This window comes from Schistocerca cancellata, chromosome 4 (assembly GCF_023864275.1).
Source record: "Schistocerca cancellata isolate TAMUIC-IGC-003103 chromosome 4, iqSchCanc2.1, whole genome shotgun sequence".
Taxonomy (NCBI): Eukaryota; Metazoa; Arthropoda; class Insecta; order Orthoptera; family Acrididae; genus Schistocerca; species Schistocerca cancellata.
In genome coordinates this window covers 687989039-688015722 of record NC_064629.1, presented here as the reverse complement: position 1 = coordinate 688015722, position 26684 = coordinate 687989039, and the positions used below count along the sequence as shown (strand labels likewise).

Sequence of the window (26684 nt, the reverse complement as noted above, 5' to 3'; positions counted from 1 at the left end):
CTCCTCAGTGCAGAATTGCCATTCCCCTAAAAACCTTTCAGCACCTGATTGAACGTATGCCTGCTAGAGTAGAAGCTGTCATGAAGGCTAAGGGTGGGCCAACACCATACTGAATTCCAGTATTACCGATGGAGAGCACCACAAACTTGTATGTCATTTTCAGCCAGGTGTCCAAATACTTTTGATCACACAGTGTATGTGCAGGATGTTGACAACTTGAAGGGACACTGATATGGAAACATCTCTGCAGTTACTTGGCAGATTCAGCTAAACAGGAGATAGAGCTTTAAAAAAATTATATGAGAAGGGCTTTATAATTTGTTGGAGGTAGATAAAAAGGACTTACATAAAGTCCTTTCTTTACATATTATGCTGTATAGTGACACATTCATAATTCAGGATAGCACTCCACTGAACAAATATTAATATTTCAAGTGCTTCTACTCTAATCTGTAAATGAGCCTAATCACAACTTATTCAGGCTAACTATGCAGATTCAGATTCTCCCTAGAAATACCATCTTCCAAGGAATAATTCATTTTCCTTGCTGTGGTTCAGTGGCTCTTCCTTTGTAACTCACCTTCAACTATTCTTTACTGCCTTATCAACTTAATGTGGATTTTTCTATATAGTCACCTGTCCTGGCTAAGAAGCTTCAAGATTATATTTTCTGGCTGATTTTCTGTACCATTTGGTAGATATTGTGGGCTGACCTATCTGGCATGACCTTATGTCACTCAGCAAGTATAGCATGTCACTGCTGACCTGTGCATTCAGTCTCACTGGTAAAGTTGTCTAAAGATGATGATGCACACCAGCACAGTGCTGCCCAAGTTTCGCTCTTGTAGTAGTAGTAGCAGTAGTTGTAGTAATTGTTGTTGTTGTTGTTGTTCTGGAAGTGGTAGTGATTTTATTAATCTGGGGATCACTTTTCTAAGGATAATGTAAATTTAATGGTATTGTGGTTTAAGGACAGAAAACATAATTTATTTATATACTTACATGTAAAGTTTGACAAGAATGGGGCAGGTAGACATGGAATATTGCATTCTCAATCCACTCCATTAATGATAACTCCATAATAACTCCATAAGTTATCACACATATCTGTTGTTTTAGCATCAAATGATAGGGCACATAGAAAGGAAACTTATACTTTCCTAAATCTTCAAGCACAGTGAGATGAATAACCCTGTCACCAATGCCATCATTTATCCAGTAAAATGATGGTTTTTTGCATGGCTGTAACATAGTTAGCAGCCTAACATAGTAAGGACAATTACTTATGCTCTCAAAATAAATTATTTTAAACATTCATACAAACACTTATGGGAATAGTGTTGCCTCCAGAAGAAGATTCTTGTCACTCAACTACAAGAAATGGCTAAGTAAGAGCAGTGTTGGTCTTAGCACTCGATAATAGTTCAGAAGGGTTGGCTTCAGCCTTGTAAAACTGGTACCAACGTCTGGGAGAGTGGTGTGCTAACCATAAGACCCTACATATCAGAGTCAAGTCAGGCTGGGGTGTTTGCAGGCTATGGGGCAGCAGTGCCCCCTCCCCCTAGGACTAACTCTTTTCTCCTTACTTAATCTAAAAAAATAAGAGGGAGAGGGAGGGGGTGAGGAGTGAGGGAGGGAGGGAGGGAGGGAGGGAGAGAGAGAGAGAGAGAGAGAGAGAGAGAGAGAGAGAGAGAGAGAGAGAGAGAGAGAGAGAGGAGGAGGAGGAGGAGGATGAGGAGCGGGGGATTCTTTGCAACATAGCTTTCAGACTGAACAGTCTCCAAAGTTCTCACTATTGTAGTTAGTAGATCAAGAATATACCCTAGAGAATTTGGAGACAGTATGATGATCCTATATTTCTATGACCTGAGGCTACCTCTCCCCCCCCCCCCCCCCCCCCCCAAGAACAAAATCCTGGATTCGACTATGTTGATGTTCTATGACACTGCTGGAAAAGGAAGGTGTGGCATTCAGTAGGCAGGACATGGTTATCATTTTGCTGAGAGGTTCTGCATTCATAAAAATATAAACTCTATACAATTGTGAACATTGTATCTCCCAATGATCTTCCAGTAAATGTTTTTCTGTCATTCTCTTTTTGCTACATCTCAACTATTATTTTACCTTTATACACTATTTCTGGAAATACAGTTCATAATCAGAAGCAATTATGATTTCGATCAGTCTTTTCCTAGTCTATTGGTACATACATGTCCCATGGTACTTCCACTGGAAGGATTTTACTGTCAGTAACTGCAACTATAAGGAATTTTCTTTCACACACTGATGAGCCCAAACATTATCACCAGTGTCCACTGGCAGACTGAATGCTGCCTAGTGGCTCTGATGTGGTAAGGAAAGTACATAAGCAGAGCAAAGATGAATGGGAAATCATTCTAGTGATGATATGGGCCACAAATGGGGAAATCCACTGACATAAATGACTTTGAAAAAGGCCAGATTGTTATGGCTTGTCATATGGAAATGAGCACATCAGATACAGTGAAGATGGTTGGTTGTTCAGATGCCACTTTTGTGAGTATCTATGGAAAGTTGTTGAAGGGGAGTGTTACCATGCGTAGCCGAAAAGATGTTGGACATTCATGCCTCATCACAGTATGTGGCAGTTGGAGGCTTGCCTAGTCTATAAAGCAGGATAGGTGGCAATTTATGGTAGATCTGACAACAGAGTACAGTACTGGTGCTGGCACAAGTGTTTCGGAGCATAAGATTGAGTGCACGTTGTTGAATATGGGGCTCTGCAGCAGATGACACCTGTGTGTTCCCATGTTGGCCCAAAACCAATGAAATATGTCACCTGGTCAAATGACTCATGTTTCTTGTTACACCAGGTTGGTGATCATGTTCAAATACACCATCATCCAGGTGAACTGCTCCTCAACACATGTAATATGCAATGGGTGCAGGCAAGTGGGACAGTATATGCATTAAGATAGATTTAGCTGGGCTTCCATGGGACCTATGGTAGAAATCAAAGGCACCATGACAGCTGTGGACTATATGAACATTATTGTAGACCATCTGCATCCATTCATTCTTGATGTCTTCCCTAACAGCAATGGCATCTTCCAGAAAGATGATGCCCATGTCAGAAGGCCAGAATCATGCTACAGTGGTTTGTGCTGCATAATAGTGAACTCTATCAAAATTGTCTGGTCTGAACTCAATGGATTACCACTGGGACACTATCAGGCATCAGCTCCAGTTCTTCAAACCATCAACCCATAAGTTCCAGGACTGCATGATCTGGCCATAGATGTTTAGTTTCACATACCTCCAGAAATATATGAAGAACTTGTTGAATCCATACCACAGAGAATTACTGCTTTGTAGCTTTCAAAAGAGGAACCAACACACTGTTAAGCCAGTGGTCTTAATATTTTTGCTCATCAGTGTTAAGTTACAGAAGTTAGATCATTAATAGTCCCAAGTAGGAAAGCCAAGTCACAAGTGATCTACAAGAGGAAGTGGTACATAGACTGGGAGAGTAAATCCACAAACAAGAAGTAGAGATACTATCCCAAAAAATGAATAATAAAGAAAAAAGGGAATGAACTGTTGTTTGTGTGAAACAGTCACATGAGAAAAATTAATTTAATGGACAAGGTTGTTAATATTATGGGACTTTTTAAAAGTGGGTGAGTGGGGATGACAAAAGCTTTTTAAAGAAAATGATATTTAGCTTCCTGACAACATAAACTGCATGCTCCAGCACGAGCCATCAGTTGCATCAAAACAGCTGTTAGAGACATCACAATGCTCATTAAGCCACTTAGAAGCAGTAACTCTTTTTACTATAATATTTCATACAAAATACTGAAATCTTATGCTGAAGTATTAGTCCCTGACCTACATGAGTTATATTTATAACCATTTGATGAGTCAAGGTGTATTTCCTGAAAGACTGATATATGCAGTAGTAACTCTTATATATACAAGTGGAGATAAGCAAATGACATTTAATTCTATATCCATCTCCCTCCTCACCCTTCTTTTCACAAATTTTTGATATTGTTGCTTAAAACAGAATACTGAACCACAGTTTGAAAATAAACTTTTATCACAGTTCAGTTTGGTTTCTGTAGAGGCGTCTGTACTGATAAAGCAATATATGATCTTACAAATTCAATTCTGGAAGAACTAAACAAGAAAAATTAGTCTGTTGGCTATTTCTGTGAGCTTGCCTAGACATTAAATTTTGTAAATCATAAAATTCCATTAGGGAAACTAAAATGGTATGGAACTGGTGGCATTCCCCTTTCATGGATGGAGTTTTAACAGTGGAAAACAGATTGACCCACTAAGACATTATATGACAGGAATAAGACTGCATTCAGAATGAAGAAACATTAAGTATGATGTCCCACAAGATTTAGTACATTGCTTGCTTCTGTTACAGTTTACACAAATAGTTTACCTTGTAAAATGGAGGACTCTTCAAAAACTGTAATGTTTGGTGGTGACATGTGTACTGGTATGGCCTGCAACACATCCTTACCAGGCACAGCCAGGAAAACAAAGCAGATTTACAACTGGTCCACAGCAAGCAGGCCTCTATCTAAAAAAACTCATACTATGCAATTCCAAACAAAGAAAAATGTCAGATACCAGAGAAACATATCAATGGGAAAATGCTGGATTAAGCTCTGTGTGTGAAGTTCCTTGCCATCCAGATGGATAATGGAATAAGATGGCACCAGCACATAGACACACTGACTGAAAAGCTCAGTTCTTCCTGCTTTGCACTTAGAAATATCCACCATTGTGCTGACCTGTAGATGTGATTGCTGGCATATATTTCCACTGAGTGCTACCATATAGTATTATCATCTGGGGCAATGCAGCTAAGGCAAAAAAGTATTTATTCTGCAGAAGTCTGCAGTAGAAATATTGTGTCAGGTACATAACAGAACATCTTGCAGAAGCCTCTTGAGAGACCTAGGAAATGTTACAGTTAGGTGCAAATATACATACTCATTAATGGTATTTGTGGTTAATAACAAAAGTGAATACCACAATACTAGAAGTAAATTATAATTTCCACACACACAATGCATCCCTAACTAGGGTTCAGAATGGAGTTTTATATTCTGGTAACTATAACATGATATCGGTTGACATCAAGTAGTAATTTGATAATCCAAAGATATTCAGATCTAAAGTAAAAGAATGCATCAGTGACCGTTCCTGCTACAAGCTATCAGAATATTTTGACTCACAAATGTAAATTCCACAAAGCTCTAGTACTTGTCTAAAACAAACCCTCAGTATGCTAGAGTATAGACAGCTGATAGCAGTCTGTGTAAATTACATAAATGCTTTGTTTTGAAGTATTAGACAGAAACAGCAGCTGAGGTGCATAAGAAAAGGAACAGCGGCCTTTTCCAAAGTTTCTCTCAATATACATACATATACACTAAGTTATCTAGAAGTATTTCCTATAATTATTAGTATTATTAGATTAACATTAGTCATTATGTATTCTTTACAGAAGAAGTCTGCAGTTTCTGCTTCTGCCTGTTAATGTATGACTTGACTCATTCCACATCCCTGAAGGTTCTCCTTTGTTATGGAATCTACAGAACATGACATGTGAGTGAATGAATGAATGCTGCCCAGCAACTTGGTTTAGCTAGTACCTGCTACTGCAAACAAATGAACCATTTCTGCACAGTTAAAATATACACAGAATATTACAGAAACTTATCCAGCTCGCACATCCTCTTGCATGTAGTAATCTCAAAGGGTTTCCTGAGGTCTGTCATGAACATGATCCCATGCATTACTCACATCCAATTATAGACATGATACATCTGGACTGGTAACATAGTTACAATCCTCCAAGACCAACTGTAAATTGGCAACTTCATGAGCAGAAGTGAGCAAACACATCTTATGTATAACTCTGCTCCAAAATGTCTGTATTATGCAATTCCATTTGGAGTGTTTGTTTGGCCATAGATTTGGAAGTATGAGATCTGACATCCTGCAGCAGTTCATGCTGCACAGAAAAATTATTTTAGCTATGACGCAGGACACCTGCTGGTAAAGTATATACAGAGATACTTGCACATTACTGCCACATGTTCCAATCATTGTAATTATGCGTTGCCACTGCAGATTATTTCAAAGTTGAATATATACTAGGATTATTAAAGATTAATATTTTGGTAACAGATTTTCTCTCTATCATTTGTTTATATTATTAACTCTAATAGACTTACAGAGCACATAAACTGTTCTACATTCTACCACTGACTCATGAAGCAACGGAGTATTTGTTCAGGCATGAAAGTGCTCTGCTCAGGAAGAAACTGCCAGTAGCCTTGTGTCTTGAAACATCCTAGCATTAATTTCATGTAAAACAAGAAACCTCAATCTATATGTCTAAGCTGAGGTTTGAACTATGGTTTACTGACTTAAGGTGTTACTGTCTTATTGCAGTGTAGTTGTACTTACAACAGAAAAAAGAATACATCACCTTAATGTAAATGTATAGTGCAATGGTTAAAAAGCTGTAAGCTATGGAAACAGAAGAAAAGCACAAAAGTTTCCCAATTTGTCATGAAATATGATATATGTGCATTATAAACCAAGAATGAGCACACTACTATAAATATTGTGCTATGGAGATGACAACTATTGTCAGTGGTTTGCAGTGGTTGTGTGATGAGATATCATTTTCTAGTGTAAAGGCCTCTATAAATTGTTGTTTCTTGTGGTCTTCAGTCTGAAGACTAATTTTATACTACTCTTCATACTAGCCTATCCTGTGCAGGGGTCTTAATCTCTGAATAGTTACTGCAACCCACATCAATTTCAACCTGTTTACTGTATTCACCACTTGGTGTCCCCCTACAATTCTTACTTCCCCCACCCCCTCCCCCCCCTTTCCTCTCCATTTCCCTCCAATACGATATTTACAATTTCTTCATGCCTTAGAATGTGTTGCATCAACTGACCTCTTTTAATTATTTAACAGTAGGCACTTGATGATAACAACAGGTCTAATTCACTGATGATTTCATCAGTTTTTACCAGTGATAGCTGCTGTTACACATCACATGCATATAATTTTTTATGGAACTATTACAGAAATGATTTTTGCTGCATGTAGTCATACATCTAAAGATATTGATAATTTACTGTGTTGTAGAAGGACCAGATTTCTTCCACATCTACTGATTTAGTCACATTTTTCAAACAAAACCAAAGAAAAAGAGTATGGTTGTCATGAGCTATTTTTAACCCTGATGTTAGTATTTGCTGATGTGAGAACTCAACTCAACCCTACTAAACTGCCAGCTCTCAATAAAATTCAGCAGCATTTGTAAATCTGTAATATAAGTATGTGTGCTACAGTAAAGATGTATTTTGAAATATCTTACCTGTTTCCCCAGTCTATTTTTGTGGTAATACGAAGCTTGAGCTCGCGCATCTGGTCCTGGGTAAGAGTGCCAGTTAATAACTGCCTTCGCCAGTCCAGCAGTTCGCACATCACTTTCCGTACAGTTGAAAAACGGTACACCTCCCGCATCTGGCACAAATAATAATCATCCACTAATCTTACAAGCTTAATTCTCAACTGCAGTTCTAAAGTGTATTTAACGTATATTATATATACATATGAGGATGAATCATTAATTACGAAACTGACAAGATTATAAGGAGAAAACATGTGGTGAGAGACGATGACAAACTGCTAAGTTTAAGAACAAAGTTAAACATGTGGAAGGTTGTGTAGTGAAGATAGGGAGGAATACGAGAAGAGGAGGTTCAGAAAAATGACATCGGTGTGGAACACACATGTGAATGCAGGGAGGGTAGTGGCTAGCACCTATAAAAGAGGCAGGGGTAGGGTAGAGGATTGGTTGGTTGGTTTAAAGGAGGGGAGGGGGGAGGAAGGGACCAGACTGCAAGGTCATCGGTCCCTTGTTCCCAGTAAAATAATTACACAAGGGAAAGAAGAAAAGAAAGGAGATGTACAGACCAATAACATGAGAATGGAAGAACCAGAAGAACAACAGAAGGGCAACCAACACTACTATGGACAAAACAGGAAAAGAAAACCACAGAGAGAAGCAAGAAACAAGTAGAAGGGATAAAAACAAGGGAGCAGATGATCGTGGCTGCCCAACCACGAGAATAAAAAGGAAAAGCCAGCCACTCTGTGACACATTAAAACATCCAGCCTAAAAGCATTAGAGTGGAGAACACAAAGGACATGCGCGAAAACTTATACAGAATGATAAAACCCACCATCACATATAAAACGTTAAACTAAATTATCTGATGAGGCGTTGTCAGCTAAAATTAATGGCAATGAGTCTGGTAACTGAAGAGTCTGTCGCAGGGCAGCCAAAGAAGGACAGCTCACCAAGATATGGGCCACTGTCAGCCGGGCTCCACACCGACACTAAGGTGGGTCATCGCAGTGCAGGAGGTAGCCGTGTGTCATCCCGGCATGGCCAATGCAGAGCTGACAGAGAACCACAGAGTCGCTGTGAGAGGCCCACGTGGAGGTCTTCCACACATTCGTAGTCTCCTTAATGGCACGCAGTTTTTTCTGTGTACTGAGGTTATGCCATTCTGCCTCCCAAAGCCGCAAAACCTTGCAGTGTAGTAGTTAATGCAGGCCAGTTGCAGAAAAGCCATTCTCCATAAGCAGTTTCCGCATAGAATATTTGGCCAGCCTGTCAGCTAATTTGTTGCCCGGGATTCCGACGTGACCTGGGGTCCAGACAAACACCACTGAACAACTGGAACATTCCAGGGCACAGATGGACTCCTGGATTGTCGCTACCAAAGGATAACGAGGGTAGCACTGGTCGATAGCTTGCAGGCTGCTCAAGGAGTCCGTACACTGAAGAAACGAATCCCCAGGACATGAACGGACGTGCTCAAGAGCATGAGATATAGCCACCAGCTCGGCAGTGAAAACACTGCAGCCATCAGGCAAGGAATGCAGTTCAATATGTCCTGCATGGACATACGCAAAGCCGACGTGATCATCAACCATCGAGCTGTTGGTATAAACCACTTCATGACCTCGGTACATGTCAAGAATCGAGAGGAAGTGGCAGTGGAGAGCTGCAGGGTTAACTGAGTACTTAGGGCCATGTGAAAGGTCCAGGCGAAGCCTAGGTGTACACCATGGAGGTGTACAAGAATGGACCTCAAGTATAGGTGGTAAAGGCAAGGACTCCATTTCAGAAAGAAGGGATCGGACACGACCTGCAATTGGAAGCCCTGACCTGGGCCGCCAATGTGGGAGATGAACCGGTGTGGGTGGGAAAAGGCGATGGTAATTCTGATGCGCGGGAGAACTACGAACATGTGCAACGTAACTGGCCAACAGTTGCGCACGCCTAACCTGCAATGGAGGGACTCCAGCCTCCACCAGGACCCTGCTCACTGGACTCATCCTAAATGCCCCTGTCACTAGGCGAACGCCACAGTTGTGCACTCGGTAGAGCAAACACAACGCTGAGGGCGCCGACAAACCATAAACCACGCTCCCATAGTCAAGGCGGGATTGAACAAGGGCTCTGTAGAGTTGCAGCAGTGTAGAGTGATCTACAGTTGGTGTTGCTCAGGCAGCGGAGGGCATTCAGGTGCTGCCAGCACTCCCGCTTAAGCTGACGAAGGTGAGGGAGCCAAGTCAATCGGCCATCGAAAACCAGTCCTAAGAATTTATATGTTTCCACTACAGTGAGTGGATTGCCATTAAGGTAAAGTTCTGGTTTCGGATCAATGGTACGACGCCAACAAAAGTACATAATACATGACTTTGCGGTCGAAAACTGGAAACTGTGGGCTAGAGACCATGACTGCGCCTTGTGAATGGCTCCCTGTAGGCGCCGCTCAGCAACACCATACTGGTGGAGCCGTATGAAATGCATAAGGCGTCTGCATACAGATCAGGTAAGACGGACGGCCCTATAGCTGCTGCTAGACCATTAATGACCACTAAAATTAGAGATACACCCAATACAGAGCCCTGTGGGATCCCATTCTCCTGGATATGGGGGGCAGACTATGGGAGACGCCAACTTGGACACAGAAAGTACGAAGCGACAGGAAATTTTGGATAAAAATCGGGAACAGGCCTCTGAGACCCCACTCGTATAATTTGGCAACGATATGATGTCGCCAGCTCGTGTCATACACTTTTCGCAAATCAAAAAAGACGGCAGCCAGGTGTTGGTGTCTGGAAAAGGATGTTTGGATGACAGACTCGAGGGACACAAGATAATCAGTGGTAGAGAGACCCTGGCGGAAGCCGCCCTGACATGGAACCAGTAGGCCACGTGACTCCAGGACCCAACCCAACCGCCGACACACCATACATTCCAGCAGCTTACAAAGAACGTTGGTGAGGCAGATGGGCCGATAGCTATCCACATCAAGCGGGTTTTTACCGTGTGTGAGCACCGTGTGTGGAGCTCTCCCGCCATTGAGATAGAAAGACGCCATCGCACCAGATCCGGTTGAAAATGGCGAGGAGATGTCGCTTGTAGTCAGATGATAGATGTTTAATCATCTGACTGTGGATCCCATCTGGCACAGAAGCAGCGTCGGGGCAATGTGCAAGGGCACTGAGGATCTCCCACTTTGTAAATGGGGCGTTATAGGATTCACTGTGGCACGCAGTGGACGAGAGGACTTTCCCTTCCAGTCGCCGTTTGAGAGTGCGAAAGGCCGGTGGCTGGGGGGGGGGGGGGGGATATTTCTCCGACGTAGAGGCTCGAGCATAGTGCTCAGCAACGTGCTCGGCAGTCGCGATTGCGTCGGTAAACAACACGCCATTTATGTTAACAGCGGGACATCTGTTGGGGGTCTGGTTACCGAAAACACGTTTGATCCTTGCCCAGACTTGGGAAGGTGACGTATGGCACCAAATGGTCGAGACGCATCTCTCCCAACACTCCTGCTTCCGTCGTTTGATAAGTTGGCGAACGCGGGCATGGACCCGTTTAAAGGCTATGAGGTGTTCCAGGGAGGGGTGCCGCTTATGCCGTTGTAGAGCTCGCCGACGCTCCTTAATTGCTTCAGCGACTTCCCGCGACCACCAAGGGACTGCCTTTCGCCGGGGGCACCATAAAGAGCGAGGGATCGCGTTTTTTGCCTCAGAGAGGATTGTTGTAGTCACCTGCTCAACCATCACATCGATGTTCCCGTGTGAGAGAGATTCAACGGTGACAGCAGAGGTGAAAGTTTCCCAGTCCACCTTGTTTAAAGCCCATCTAGACAGGCGTCCGTGTGCCTGACGCCAGGGAAGTGACTGGAAGATGGGGAAGTGGTCACTACCACACAGGTCGTCATCTGCTCTCCAGTGAATGGATGGCAGAAGTCCTGGGCTGCAATTTGATAAATCAGTGGCCGAGTAACTACCAAGAGCCACACTGAAATGTGTGGCGGCCCCAGTATTTAAGAGGCAGAGGTAGAACTGAGACAGTAAAGTTTCAACATCTTTACCTAGGCCAGTAAGTACGGTGCCACCCCACAAGGGGTTATGGGCGTTAAAATCTCCCAAAAGTAGGAAAGATTTAGGGAGTTGATCAATCAGTGCAGGTAGTACATTCAGGGGTACTTCACCATCTGGAGGAAGATATACTGCAGACAGTTATTTCCTGCGTCATCCTTTTTCTGACAGCCACAGCTTCAAGAGGGGTTTGAAGGGGCACAGTTTCACTACAGACTGAGTTTAGGACATAAACGCAAATTCCACCTGACACTTGATTATAGTCGCTACGGTTCCTGTAATATCCCTTTTAGGCGCAGAGGGCAGCGGTCCGCATTGCCGGGAACCAGGTTTCCTGGAGGGCAATGCAGAAAGCAGGTGTGAAGCTTAACAGCTGCCGTAGCTCAGCCAGGCGGTGGAAAAAACCGCCGCAATTCCACTGGAGAACGACGTCATCGTGAGACTGGGAAGGCATGGAACATTCAATGAGGCAGCTTACGCGTCAGGGTCACCTGCTGCCACCGACTTATTGCCTGAGCAGTCTATATCTATATCCATTGTGTTTGAGGATCCGGCGAGATCTAGGTCCTCAGCGGACGCCAGAATTGCCACCTCATCTGCAGACGCAGAGCTTGTAGGTAGCGGTGGTGTGGGTGCCACTGCAATTCACTTGGTCTTGGGGGTCTTCTTTTTGGATTTCTCTCGCTGCTCCTTGGGTTTCCCTGGCTGGGAGGACTTCACTGATTCAGTCTCTGGGACTGAGGATGAGTGTGAAGCCCTACGACCAGCTGCTTTTGGGCTCTTCCGCCACTGGCTGATGTCAACTTTCCCACGAGCAAAAACCTGGGAAGGGAGTGACCCAAGGGACCTCTTCCTAGCGAGAGGAGCCGAAGAAGACTTACGCTTCTCCGGCACAGAAGTGGAGACTGATATTCCCGATGGTTGGGGGTGGTGTCGCTCCCGAAGCAGGTGGTGCAGGAGAAACTTTTGCGGTCTGACGATGAGCTGCGCGCCAATTTAGAGTGGCGAGGTGTACATTTTGTTTGGCGTGTCCATTGGCGTTCGAGGGATAATCAGGTTACCACCGGTGCCTTCATCGTGGCCTTCGAGGGTGGTACATTACCTGAGAAGGTCAAGGTGATGGTCTACCACTGTGATGTAATGCCCCATATCCCTCCCCCAATGCAGTGTTTTAAATGCTGGAAGTTCGGCCATATGTCTTCCTGCTGTACTTCCAGCGTCACATATCGAGATTGCGGACGCCCATCACATCCCAATACTCCATGTGCCCCGCCTCCCATCTGTGTCAACTGCGGAGAGCACCATTCGCCTTGCTCGCCTGACTGCAAAATTATCCAGAAAAGAAGGGAAATCAAGGGGGCAGGTGTAGCGTTCCGGCTCTGAGAAGTGACTGGGGTTGGCGGAGCTGATGGGGGTAGAATTGTTGTAGCGGCGGCGTAAGACGATGTCATACATAAAGGATGTAGGTGTTGAAATTTCCTCTTAGCCTCAGTGTAGGTCAGTTGATCCAGTCTCTTGTACTCCATTATTTCCCTTTTTTCTGGATTAGGGAAGGATGGGGAAGGAAATCGGCCATGTCCTTTCAAAGGAACCATCCCACCATTTGCCTGAAGCGATTTATATTTTCCCTCGCTCTTGGTTCAAATGGTTCAAATCGCTCTGAGCACTATGGGACTTAACATCTGAGGTCATCAGTCCCCTAGAACTTAGAACTACTTAAACCTAACCTAACTAACCTAAGGACATCACACACATCCATGCCCGAGGCAGGATTCGAACCCGCGACCGTAGCGGCCGCGCGGTTCCAGACTGAAGCACCTAGAACCACTCGGCCACACCGGCCGGCTCCCTCGCTCTGTTTGTGAGTGGAACAGGAAGAGAAATGACAAGCAGTGGTACAGGGTACCGTCCGCCAGTACGGTGGTTTGCGGAGTATCTCTGTAAATGTAAATCCTCACATATGCTGCTACAGTCCTATTCCGCATTAGCTGACCTTTATCTTCTTGTCCTTGACTCTTTCTCTTACTCTGGATCCTCTTCTCTCGCCCTGTATTATAATCTCAATATTTCTCGCAGCAGTCCTCTGCCCTGCCCTCTTCAACACTGTGGGAATGCCAGCCATCTTCCCTTTTTGTTACAGAGAATATAATGTTTCCTTTTCCACAAAGAGTTACTAGGTTTGCGGAAAAAGATATTTCTCAGGTATGTTTTATACTTCAGAGATGCCACGGCGGGATAGATAGATCTTTGTAACAAAAAGACAAGAGTTTTTTTCATTAATATGATGTTAATCGCAAGTAAAATAATACGAATTATTACAGGTGTCCATGTTATGATATGGAATGTACTGTCCCTTCACTATACCCTTTTCATTATAAATTACAATTCTTCACAACCATGACTCCCGCCTTACGATTTCTGACTTCATGGAGAAAATGCGTAGGCCTACTACTGTTACGTAAATCTACATCTGTTGTAGTAAGGAAAGAGCGGTTCTAGGCGCTTCAGTCTGGAACCGCGCGACCGCTACGTTCGCAGGTTCGAATCCTACCTCGGGCATGGATGTGTGTGATGTCCTTAGGTTATTTAGGTTTAAGTAGTTAACTTAGCTGTAGGGGACTGATGACCTCTGATGTTAAGTCCCATAGTGCTCAGAGCCATTTGAACCATTTTTGTTGTAGTAAGGAAAAGAACGCGAAGACAGCTGAATATTTGTTAACGCGCTGACTGCCACGCGATTAGCGATAGATGTTTCAATGCCAGGCCTGGGCAAGCACACGACGTTAGGCATGAAGATCTGCTGTGGCAGCCTGCGCCCGCATCTCGTGGTCGTGCGGTAGCGTTCTCGCTTCCCACGCCCGGGTTCCCGGGTTCGATTCCCGGCGGGGTCAGGGATTTTCTCTGCCTCGTGATGGCTGGGTGTTGTGTGCTGTCCTTAGGTTAGTTAGGTTTAAGTAGTTCTAAGTTCTAGGGGACTGATGACCATAGATGTTAAGTCCCATAGTGCTCAGAGCCATTTGAACCATTTTTGTTGTAGTAAGGAAAAGAACGCGAAGACAGCTGAATATTTGTTAACGCGCTGACTGCCACGCGATTAGCGATAGATGTTTCAATGCCAGGCCTGGGCAAGCACACGACGTTAGGCATGAAGATCTGCTGTGGCAGCCTGCGCCCGCATCTCGTGGTCGTGCGGTAGCGTTCTCGCTTCCCACGCCCGGGTTCCCGGGTTCGATTCCCGGCGGGGTCAGGGATTTTCTCTGCCTCGTGATGGCTGGGTGTTGTGTGCTGTCCTTAGGTTAGTTAGGTTTAAGTAGTTCTAAGTTCTAGGGGACTGATGACCATAGATGTTAAGTCCCATAGTGCTCAGAGCCATTTGAACCATTTTTTGGCCGCCTGCGCTGTCCTGCTGTGACCGCTGGAGGCCACAGTGCAGTCAACAGGTCAAGTAATAGCACACTGCAGAGTGCAATAATTCCTTTACTCAAGATATAGTAAATGTTTTAATCATTTGCATGATCTTAGACTTTCACAGGAGTTAATAATGACTGTATAGCACAGGTCACACCAATATTCAAGAAAGGAAATAGGAGTAACCCATTGAATTACAGACCCATAGCATTGAGCTAAATTTGCAGTAGGATTTTGGAACTCATACTGTACTCGAACATTATGAATCACCTTGAAGAAAATGACACTGATATATAACCAACACGGATTCAGAAAATATCGTTCTTGTGCAACACTCTTTATTCCGATGAAGTAATGAGTGCTGTCAATAAGGGATCTTAGATCGATTACATATTCCTAGATTTCCAGAAGGCTTTTGATACCGTTCTTCACAAGCGACTATTAATCAAATTGCGTGCGTGTGACTGGATTCGTGATTTCCTCTCAGAGAAATGGTTCAAATGGCTCTGAGCACTATGGAACTTAACTTCTGAGGTCATCAGTCCCCTAGAACTTAGAACTACTTAAACCTAACTAACCTAAGGACAGCACACACATCAATGCCCGAGGCAGGATTCGAACCCGCAACCGTAGCGGCCGCGCGGTTCCAGACTGTAGCGCCTAGAACCGCTCGGCCACCCTGGCCGGCTCCTCTCAGAGGGGTCACAGTTCGTAGTGATAGACGGTGAATCATCGAGTAGAACAAAAGTGATATCTGGCGTTCTGCAAGGTAGTGTCACAGGCCCTCTGCTGTTCCTGATTTACATAAATGGCATAGGTGATAATACGAGCAGCCCCCTTAGACCGTTTGCAGATGACGTTGTAATTTACCGTCTAGTAAAATCATCAGACGATCAATTCCAATTAAAAAATGATCTAGAGATAATTTCTGTATGGTGTGAAAAGTGGCAATTTGCACTAAACAAAGAAAAGTACGAGATCATCCACATGGGTACTAACACAAATCCGATAAATTTTGGGTATACGATAAATCGCACAAATCCAAGGGCTGTCAGTTCGACTAAATACCTAGGAATTACAATTACGAGCAACTTAAATTGGAAAGACCACATAGATAATATTGTGCGGAAGGCGAAACAAAGACTGCGCTTTGTTGGCAGAACACTTAGAAGATGCGACAAACCCACTCAAGAGACAGCCTACGTTACACTTGTCCGTCCTCTGCTGGAATATTGCTGCGCTGTCTGGGATCCTTACCAAGTAAGATTGACGGAGGACATCGAAAAAGTGCAAAGAGAGCTCGTTTCATGTTATCGCACAATAGGGGTGAAAGTGTCACTGATATGATACGAGAGTTGGGGAGGCAGTCACTGAAACAAAGGCGGCTTTCTTTCCGGCGAGATCAATTTGCGAAATTTCAATCACCAACTTTCTCTTCCGAATGCGAAAATATTTTGTTGACACCCACCTATGCGAAAATATTTTGTTGATACCCACCTACGCAGGGAGAAATGATCATCATAATAAAATAAGAGACATCAGAGCTCTAACGGAAAGATTTAGGTGTACCTTTTTCCCATGCGCCATTCGAGAGTGGAATGGTAGAGAAGTAGTATGAAAATGGTTCGATGAACCCTCTGCCAGGCACTTAAGTGTCAATTGCAGAGTAACCATGTAGATGTTGATGTAGCACCGGGTGTCTCAGGACATTCAGGAATATGACATGTCACGGATCATTCAAAGCAAAAAAGTCTATTAAACGTGGCTCTAAAATGTATGCCTTACGAGCTATGAGCACTACTTCACCTTCTGTACTGTGAAGCAAATACCTTCTGGTGCAAGCTCTTTGCTTTCCCTATATTGAGAGGTGGTAGTATAGACCGAAACAAGAAAAAAAAAGTACAGTAATCATGGACTCTAAGGTGCATACCCAAAGAGCTATGAGCACTTGTTCATTTTCACCGCTGTGAAACACATCTCTTCAACTGAACAATTGCTCACAGTTCTTAAGGCATGCGTTTTTGAGCCTATGTTTACTAGGCTTTTTTTTGTTTTGAATGATCACTCCTTGCATATCCCTGAATATTGACTATTCCTCCTGGGACACACTGATAGACATGGGAAGTGGGGGTGGGGGGTGGGAGAGGGGTGGTAGTGGGAGGGAAGAGGGGGGGAGAGAGAGAGAGAGAGAGAGAGAGAGAGAGAGAGAGAGAGAGAGAGAGAGAGAGAGAGAGAGAGAGGGAGGGGGGAGAGTGGGAGGGTGGGAGGGAGGGAGAGAGGGAGAGAGGGAGAGAGAGAGAGAGAGATATATATATATTAAGTGAGAATTTATTTGTTAAGAGCGCTTGTAGGTTCGATTGTCACAACCATAGAATTGGACAAAAACGTAAACATGCCAGCCACAAGTAAATCGCAGCTGTGTACAAAAGTTACCATGCTGGCAAGAGTAGCATCGCCAATGACCAGCAAAATACTGCGCCATCCATTCACGTCGTTACACGTGAGTGCCATGGATTGTAGCTCTGCCATCGGCAATCATGGCTGGTTGCTGGAATCTCCTCAAAAATCTTGCGAACTATTTCCCTACAGCATTTCTCCCGCTCTAACTCCAGCATAACGAATATGTCGTTACAACTTTGCTGCTTTCATCCCCATTAGTTTATTCATTTTGTTCAAATGGTTCAAATGGCTCTGAGCACTATGGGACTCAACTGCTGTGGTCATAAGTCCCCTAGAACTTAGAACTACTTAAACCTAACTAACCTAAGGACAGCACACAACACCCAGCCATCACGAGGCAGAGAAAATCCCTGACCCCGCCGGGAATCGAACCCGGGAACCCGGGCGTGGGAAGCGAGAACGCTACCGCACGACCACGAGATGCGGGCTATTCATTTTGTTCCGTGAATTTAATTCAGTTAGCTTGCTCTAGGGCGAAGTATCTAAACCAAGTAGGCGAATGTTCGAACTTTCATACTGCTCTTCATTTGCACGTCTCCTTACAAAATTATTCTATCAAGTTCCTGCTGGTAGTATGATTATAGCGAAATATCTGAAAAATAACAAATAACGGTTCGAATCATATCATTATAAATTGTATGCTACAGAAATCGACCGATGTTATGGTATCCAACAAGCATAATTAAATTCACCACTCTCCCCCAATTCATTCTACTACATTTTGGAGGGCATGGTGCTCACACGACATTGCTTTCCGGACTGCATTGTCAGAGTAGGTGGTCGTTGGTTATGTCAAGGCGCTCACTGGCGCTGTTGTCAGCGTCGTAGCTGACTATTTACCTGAGCCTCTGTTAATGCGCACGGAGCATTGTCTCTCAAGCGAAACTGCTGTGACAGTGACACCTACATAACAGAGTGCGTACGCAGCAATGAGTCATTACCGAGAATCATAACAAAGAGAGCGTTCAGTTCCAAGGACTCAAGGGTTGGGCGAATCTCAAGTTCGCCAGCAGGAATGAGAGACTTTAAACAGTGGCAGTTTTTTTTTAATGTAAAAAGTGACTGTCGAGCAGACAGTCTGCCACCGTGCTCTAAATGAATCGCATTGTAAATAGGTGGCTTCACTCAAAATGTATATCATCCCTGGTCTGTACGTGGTCTCTCGATTCATTAGGTCAAACTTGGAGAGCACTGAAACATGGAAGCGTTTACTTATGGTTGTGATGAGCTGCTTCTTTGTTCAGTCTGGCTACGATGAAGTTTAATAAGGTGAGGCGAGTGGCTTATCTAGGGCAAACTTGTAAGGAAAAAAGCACCTGTTACTGGTTGTGTTCATTGCACAGCACATCCTTACATCCTTGGGAAACCGGCAGTTTGCGAAGATCGATCTTGACGAAGGACGCACATAATTAAGAAAATGAATTTCTGCCAAAACATGAAAACTACATTTATCTTCTACGATATTAGAACGAATAATGTCCTCTCTCAAAACACTGGCGAAAATTGCAAATTTTGAAATGAACAAGAGAACAAAATAATGGCAAAGACGCTGACGGTAACTGCCTGAACATATACTGATGAGCTAAAACATTATCACAGCCTGCTAAATAGTGTGATGGTCCACGTTTGTAACACAGTACAGTAGCGATTCTTTGTGGCATGGATCAGCAAAGTCTTTTTCTGGACTATGTGAAACCAAATGTCTACACACAGGTAATGCAGTTCCCGTAAACTATGGGACGGTCGTTTGAGGGTGCTGAGTTGATGCACGATAGTGTCGCAGGTGTGCCCTATTGGATTCAGATCAGGTGAATTTAGTGGCCAAGGCATTAATTTGAGTGCACTATCATGTTCCTCCAAACAGTGTAGCACGATTCTGGCCTTGTGACACGGAAAGTTATTCTGCAGGAACATGCCATCGCCGTCGGGGAAGACATCAAACACGAAGGGATGCAGATGGTCCGCAGTAATGGTCCTGCAGTCCACAGCTGCTATTGTACCTTCGATTATATGCACAGTTCCCGTGGAAACCCAGGTGAATGTCTCCAACAGCATAAAACTGCCCCTACCGGGGCTGCATGTTCAGAGCAGCCGTTCGCCTAGATGACGGCGTATCCAGACACTGGTGTAACAAGAAATGTGATCATCCGTTCAAGCGACATGTTCTCGTTGATCCACGGCCCAGTTTCGATGACTTGTAGTTTCACCGTCCTTCAACCACTTCCCATAAGTGTTGACAACAGTTTTGCCGTTTCCAAGGTGCTCGCTCCCAGGTGCCATGCCATTACAGTATGTCACTTGTCAGTTTCTTACGTCAGTGAATGTTCCTGTTTGCTGCCGGCATCGTTGCTGGAATGGTTCCCCGTTCGACTCTCCTCCGCTTACAGATAAGGGCGCGCACTGCATTATTTCTAAAATTTTAGCTGCCGAAACGCACCTCTTCAACCATACAACAGCTTCAGCCCCACCCCCTCTCCCCGCTCCACCCTTCCCCATTCGCAGTCATAAAAATCACAAGTTGCGGTTTTTGAAAACTTGTGATAAAACTTATAATGAGAGTTATTTTTTACAAAATACTGACCAAAATTCAGGTTTTTAAAACATAATTTCTTACAATAAAAACAATAAAACCACAAGCTTTATTACAAACAGCAGGTGCTCTCATCTGTTCCCGTAGCAATGCCACTTTGCTCAGTAATTCTGCTCGATACATATCGGCAGAAACTGGTATTCCTTGTGACTGTGACGTCATGTTTTCAGCTGTTGCCAGCAACAACGTTCAGACAGTAGCACTGTAGCTGTTCGGTGAAAGTGTTGTCCAACTTATCGTAGAGTCAGGAAAAACAAATCACGATGTGACATGATGAGACACGGAGTTAGATGTTTAGTAACTGCTTTAAATGTCATTTGTCTTCTACTGAGTGAGCCGTATTGGGACTGGATTGATTTAAATTCATATTCATTATTACAAATATGCATCACGTTTGAACAGTAACGTCCCTGTAATACGAAAGAAGCTCAACTTATCTTGGTTACACTGTAGATCTCTGAGGTTGCTCGCAGTCGTAAACGAAAATAGTCGACACGTAGGTTACCGACGTGTTCCGATCAGAACTAAAGGAACGAAGCTCAACATTTGTAGTTACATTGCGATTTAATACACGTGTAGTGTACTATTTGGGTAACGGCCTTGCCGCAGTGGATACACCGGTTCCTGTGAGATCACCGAAGTTAAGCACTGCCGGGCGTAGTCGGCACTTGGATGTGTGACCATCCAGGCCGCCATGCGCTGTTGCCATTTTTCGGGGTGCACTCAGCCTCGTGATGCCAATTGAGGAGCTACTCGACCGAATGGTAGCGGCTTCGGTCAAGAATACCTTCATAACGACCGGGAGGGTGGTGTGCTGACCCCACGCCCCTCCTATCCGCATCCTCCATGAGGATGACACTGCGGTCGGATGGTCCCGGTAGGCCACTCGAGGCGTGAAGACGGAGTGAGTAGTGTACTATTTTAAATCTCCGGTGCTGGGTTGTTCCAGTGAGTTAAAAAAAAAGATACCCTGAAACCTGTGAGGTGCCTGAATGACGTTCCGGCGCGTTGCGTCCGAAATTAACCCCTGAGGGGGAGCCAAATGAAAACGAGAAAAATGGAAAAAAGCAAGTCAACTGTTCATTACTTCAAAAGTAATCCCCTTAACTGTTAATACATTTATCCCACTATGAGAAATGATGGTCACTGCCTTCATGGAAAAATGTTTGCAGTTGCCTACGGTACCATCACTGTATCCGAGCGTGCTCCTCTTCATCCGAAACAAACTGACGGCGACGAATGTCTTTCTTCACGGCTCCAAAAATTCGGAAATCGGAGGGGGAGACGTCTGGGCTGTATGGAGGGTGTGCATGGGCTTCCCAGCGAAATTTCTGCAGCGTAGTCGAAATAACCTTGGCAACATGTGAGTGGGCGCTGCAAAGCCCTTACACTTCCTCCATACAGTCCCTCTTTTTCCCCATACGATTTCCGTACTTTTGAAACCATGAAGGAAGGCATTCGTGGCTGTCGATTTGCCTCGGACGAAGAGGTTCAGTCTTGGGTGCAATAATGGATCCATAGGCAACCACAAACATATTTCTATGAAGGCATTGACCGTCTTGTCTAACACTGCGGTAAATGTGTTAACAGTTATGGCGATTACTTTTGAAATACTAAACAGTTTACCTACTTTTTTCCATAAGTCTCATTTTCATTTGACTCCCCCTTCAACTTTTTTTACCATGTCAGGTGCCCGTAACACCAACAGGTGGCTTTCAATTTCGTGGTGGGCAGTGCTCACAACGTTTTGGCTCACCAGTGTAAATTGCATAACACAAATTACAAAATTAAATTCCTACTCTCAGTACATTAGGGCGAGGTTCAGACGAAACAAACAATTCCCAAACTCTTACAATCCTCATTAGTAGGCCTTTAGCCCGATGTCGAGTTGGCTCTTGTAAGAACACAACACATGTTTACTAAGAAGTGTCGCATTGCTTTATGACGTTTGTCGCTGACAGTACCTTGATGGTATTTTGCGGCAGGGCGTCCGAAACAGTGAATGTACCATATTCGGAACACGATTCACACAGGGTAATAGAGAAGCAGCCTCTTCTGAACCTGAAAGAATATCATACATAATTCCTCTAGATACTGTTCGGCCCCACACGTTGGTTCTACGCCGTTTCTAAATAACTGCTTATAGGTGGATGACTGCGGCGAGAAAAAGAGTTTAAAAGCTTGTTGCAGCAAGAGTAGTCATCGCCCAATAATAAGAAGCGTATTACAGATTTTACACAAAAGCTGATTTTTAGGCCAGTTCTATAAATATCAGTAGTGAGCATTATTCCGTCCTAAATGACAGCATCTAACCTCTTACGAAATAATTATCTTACTAATATAAAGTGCACAGACGGACACCGTGCGCTTTACATGTTTCTAATGCCTTCCGTCATACTCCACGTGTTCTACATTACCTTGCATCTTTTTCTGCCCTGTCAGACACGCAAAAACAGAGTGTAAACACTACATTATATGTCACACTGAATAGTGGTAGATATATTTTGTCCCCAGAACGATCTGGAATCGAAAACCGGATAACTTTTACTATTTATCTTCGCAACGGTGAACTACAAGGTCCGTCCAAGAAGTTCAGAGAATGATTTTATTCCAGGGGTATAAGTGACGCCAGCGCAGTAACCATGGTCAGCACCAATTAACAACTGGAAACAACAGATGTGCATTGTAGTAGACAGTTGTGACTAGGCTGTATTAAGTAGTGGACGTGCGGCCGTAATACGTCAACGTTGTTGCAACACAAATCGCAATGGAGGGACATCTCTACATTAAGTGTTCAAGGAATTTTCTAGACCGCTTTGAAAAAGAGAAAAGCGTGAGCAAAGTTTGTCCCGCACACATTGGCTCCCAAACAAATCGACGCCATGCGGCATCCTGCCGCGACCTCGCTGAAATGCAAAACGCAGAAAAAAAAGAAAGAATCGCCAAAATCTTCACGCATGACGAGACCTGGTGTTATAAGTATGGACCTACCACAAATCGAGAAATGCAGAAATTCACAGGAAGGGTCAACGCTCTGACGACATAACTGACATTCAAGCCGATGTGATGTGTGACTTGAACAACATCTCGAAGGAATATTCTGACAGTTTCACATAGTTATAGGAACGTTCTATGTAAGACACCCGACTCTTTAAAACCACCTTCTTAACTTTTCTCTACTTTTCATTAATCCAGTCTCGAAACTTTTAGGACGAATTGGGAATATTAATTTCTTCCTCGCGTCTAGCTCGAGCATTACATCCTGTATTTGTTAACAGCTCTTTATGAACAGAAATTTAAAAATATCTAACGTATAGTATCTAAACAACATAAAACCACCACCAGCACCCAAAATCCTCCAAATAACGTTGAATCTACAGTGAGATCATTAGAGGTCGAGTGCTACAAAGTTGCAGGAAGCAGGGTTCAAACAATTTCCCATAGACCACAGCAGCATTTGCCTGGGGTTTACCAAGATCCCTTAAACCTAACTCAGGATAGCTGGAGGTTGACATTCGTCCAAAGTGACAACAGAAAATTTGTGTCAGGAAGTGAACTAGAAACTCGACTTCTTGCTTTTCGCTAGCAGTCGCGTTATCCAAGCAAGCATCCTGCCTTCTCGTTGCCCCTCGATGTCTCTCGCCCCCCCCCCTTTCCCCCATAACTTATTTGCCAAACACTTGTCTATATTATTTGGCGACTATCCCGAAACCCAGAACCAGTACCAGTTGCTGGTTACCTGTCTAACGGTTTCCTGAACTAAACGCCGCCCGAACACGCAATGAATGCGTCTCTGGATTCAGATATAGAGGGGCATGTGGTCAGCACACCCCTCTCCACGCCGTAAGTCAGTTCACGAAACCGGAGCCGCTACTTCTCAATCGAGTAGCTCCTCAGTTTGCCTCACAAGGGCTGACTGCACCCCGCGTGCCAACAGTGCTCGGCAGGCCAGATGGTACACTATGTGATCAAAAGTATCCGGACACGCCCAAAACATAGTTTTTCATATTAGGGGCATTGTGCTGCCAGGTACTCCATATCAGCGATCTCAGTAGTCATTAGACATCATGAGAGAGCAGAATGGGGCACTCCGCGGAACTCACGGACTTCTATCGTGGTCAGGTGATTGGGTGTCACTTGTGTCATACGTCTGTATGCGAGATTACCACACTCCTAAACATCCCTAGGTCCACTGCTTCCGATGTGATAGTAATGTGGGAACGTGAAGGGACACGTACAGCACAAAAGCGTACGGGCCGACCTCGTCTGTTGACTGACAGTCGAAGAGGGTCGTAATGTGTAATAGGCAGACATATATCCAGACCATCACACAGGAATTCCAAACTGCATCAGGGTCCACTGCAAGTACTATGACAGTTAGGCAGGAGGTGAGAAAACTTGTATTTCACGGTCGAGCGGCTGCTCATAAGACACACATCACGCCGGTAAATGCCAAACGACGCCTCGCTTGGTGTAAGGAGCACAAACATTGGGCGATTGAACAGTGGAAAAAACGTTGCGTGGAGTGATGAATTACGGTACATAATGTGGCTATCCGATGGCAGGGTGTGGGTATGGCGAATGCCCGGTGAACGTGTAGTGCCAACAGTAAAATTCGGAGGCGGTGGTGCTATGGTGTGGTCGTGTTTTTCATGGAGTGGGCTTGCACCCCTTGTTGTTTTGCGTGGCACTATCACAGCACAGACCTACATTGATGTTTTAAGCACCTTCTTGCTTCCCACTGTTGAGGAGCAATTCGGGGATGGCGATTGCATCTTTCAACACGATTGAGCACCTGTTCATAATGCACGGCCTGTGACGGAGTGGTTACACGACAATAACATCCCTCTAATGGACTGGCCTGCACAGAGTCCTGATCTGAATCCTATAGAACACCTTTGGGATGTTTTGGAACGCCGACTTCGTGCCAGGCCTCACCGACCGACATCGATACCTCTCCTGAGTGCAGCACTCCATGAAGAATGGGCTGCCATTCCCCTAGAAATCTCCCAGTACCTGATTGAACGTATGCCTGCGATAGTGGAAGCTGCCATCAAAGCTAAGGGTGAACCAACACCATATCGAATTCCAGCATTACCAATGAAGGGCGCTTTGAACTTGTAAGTCATTTTCAGCCAGGTGTCCGGATACTTATGATCACATAGTGGATCTAACGCCTTCCATAGTCAACATAAATTCGATTTTCAGTATTTCGAGTGATTATTGACCCAATTCAAGAATTTTAAATGCTGTCAGAATCTACTCATTAACAGGTACAATCTTATGTTAGAAGTTTAACACATTGCGACAAGTATTACAGTTAGAAACAGTGTGTTTGTCTTGAGGCAGAGTAACGCACGGCGCGCAAATACACGGACTTCATTTCATCCAATATTTGGGAATGAGAGCGCTTATCGACTTCCAATAAACTTTACACACAATTTCAAACCTTTACGAAACTTTCTCTCTCTGACGCCCCTCACAAAACGACGAAAGGAAGAAAAGGTTACTATTTACTACTTTTTGCTGTTCATGCAGTAAAACTTCAGCATCAGACATGACGTTTTAATTTATTACTGCTTTACTACCCACTCACTCACAACACAATTTGCAGATCTGCATATACCACTGAATGTACCTGCAAAATTATACCATTGTTCAGGAACTATGGCGGCACAGACGTTTAGATGCTTGAAAAATTAGCTTCTGCTTCAAAAGGCGCGCAGTAAAACTTCAACATGGGGCATGACGTTTTAATTTATTACTTCTTTACTACTGACACTCGCCGTAACACCTTTGCAGACAGTATCTACGTATACCTTTTCAGGCTTTCCCGACGGGATCTGTTGCAAATACACTTCTCGAGTTTGCCACCGGATCGTACTGTGTAAATCCCACAATATTTCATCAGTGCAACTGCTCGACATCTGCAGGTGGAATTATTTGTTACTGTCACTGCTGCAAGGCGCGACTGACGATAATCGCTGTCGCTGTCGCTAATATGACGTGCCAACCTCAGGCACGTGTGGGTGCAGTATTAGCATTTATGGTGCTTTGCCAGCTAGTCCTGACTGATATGAGAGTTGGGGAACCTTACGGATAGGAATGTCCTGATAGACGGTATTTGTCTAGGCCTTTTAAGATAGGTGACTGACGGAGGAACACACACACACACCCTCGTCGATTACGCGGCGGTGTCTGAATTTATTATACCGTGAGCAGGTAATACGCGTGCACGGGAAGCCGCTCGCAGTTGGAGGAACGCTGCGCTCGTAGTGCCCGTACTGGGAGCCGCAGAAAGACGCTTCGCGTGTGCGCTGTGGGCAATGACAGTGCTGCCGGACGCTCCTGTCGTTAAAAGCTGAATTAAATCTCGGCAGTGCGTTGCGTCGAGTCGTGAATCGGAAGTTCTTGTTTTCCTTGTTCTGATTTAATGGAAGCCAGAGCTGGATTCCACGCGGAGCTTAATTGAAACCCCCATTCCTATTGGTAAGATTATCTGCCGTACGGATATGTATGACCTCCATAACAACACAGTCTCAGAAAGATGACGCTGGGGATGTATCTACGTACATCACTGAATGCACCAGCGAAATCAAAGCATTGTACAGCACGTAGTTCAGGAGACTTCTTTCGCTGACGCCATAGTCCCGCAGCGATCGCAGGATCGGCGTGGTTACAACGGATTTGGCAATGTTAGTTTTAGGGATGGCCGGATGC

At 44.4% G+C, this 26684-nt stretch overlaps 1 protein-coding gene across 1 annotated transcript in view; it reads right to left on the bottom strand.

Annotated features, from left to right (window-relative positions):
- The window catches only part of LOC126183543 (dedicator of cytokinesis protein 3), a 1039887-nt gene that overhangs the window by 395889 nt on the left and 617314 nt on the right, over window positions 1–26684 (bottom strand). The window contains exon 6 of the mRNA XM_049925613.1: window positions 7410–7558. Coding sequence (XP_049781570.1) covers window positions 7410–7558 — 149 coding nt within the window. The remainder of the gene's footprint in view (window positions 1–7409; window positions 7559–26684) is intronic.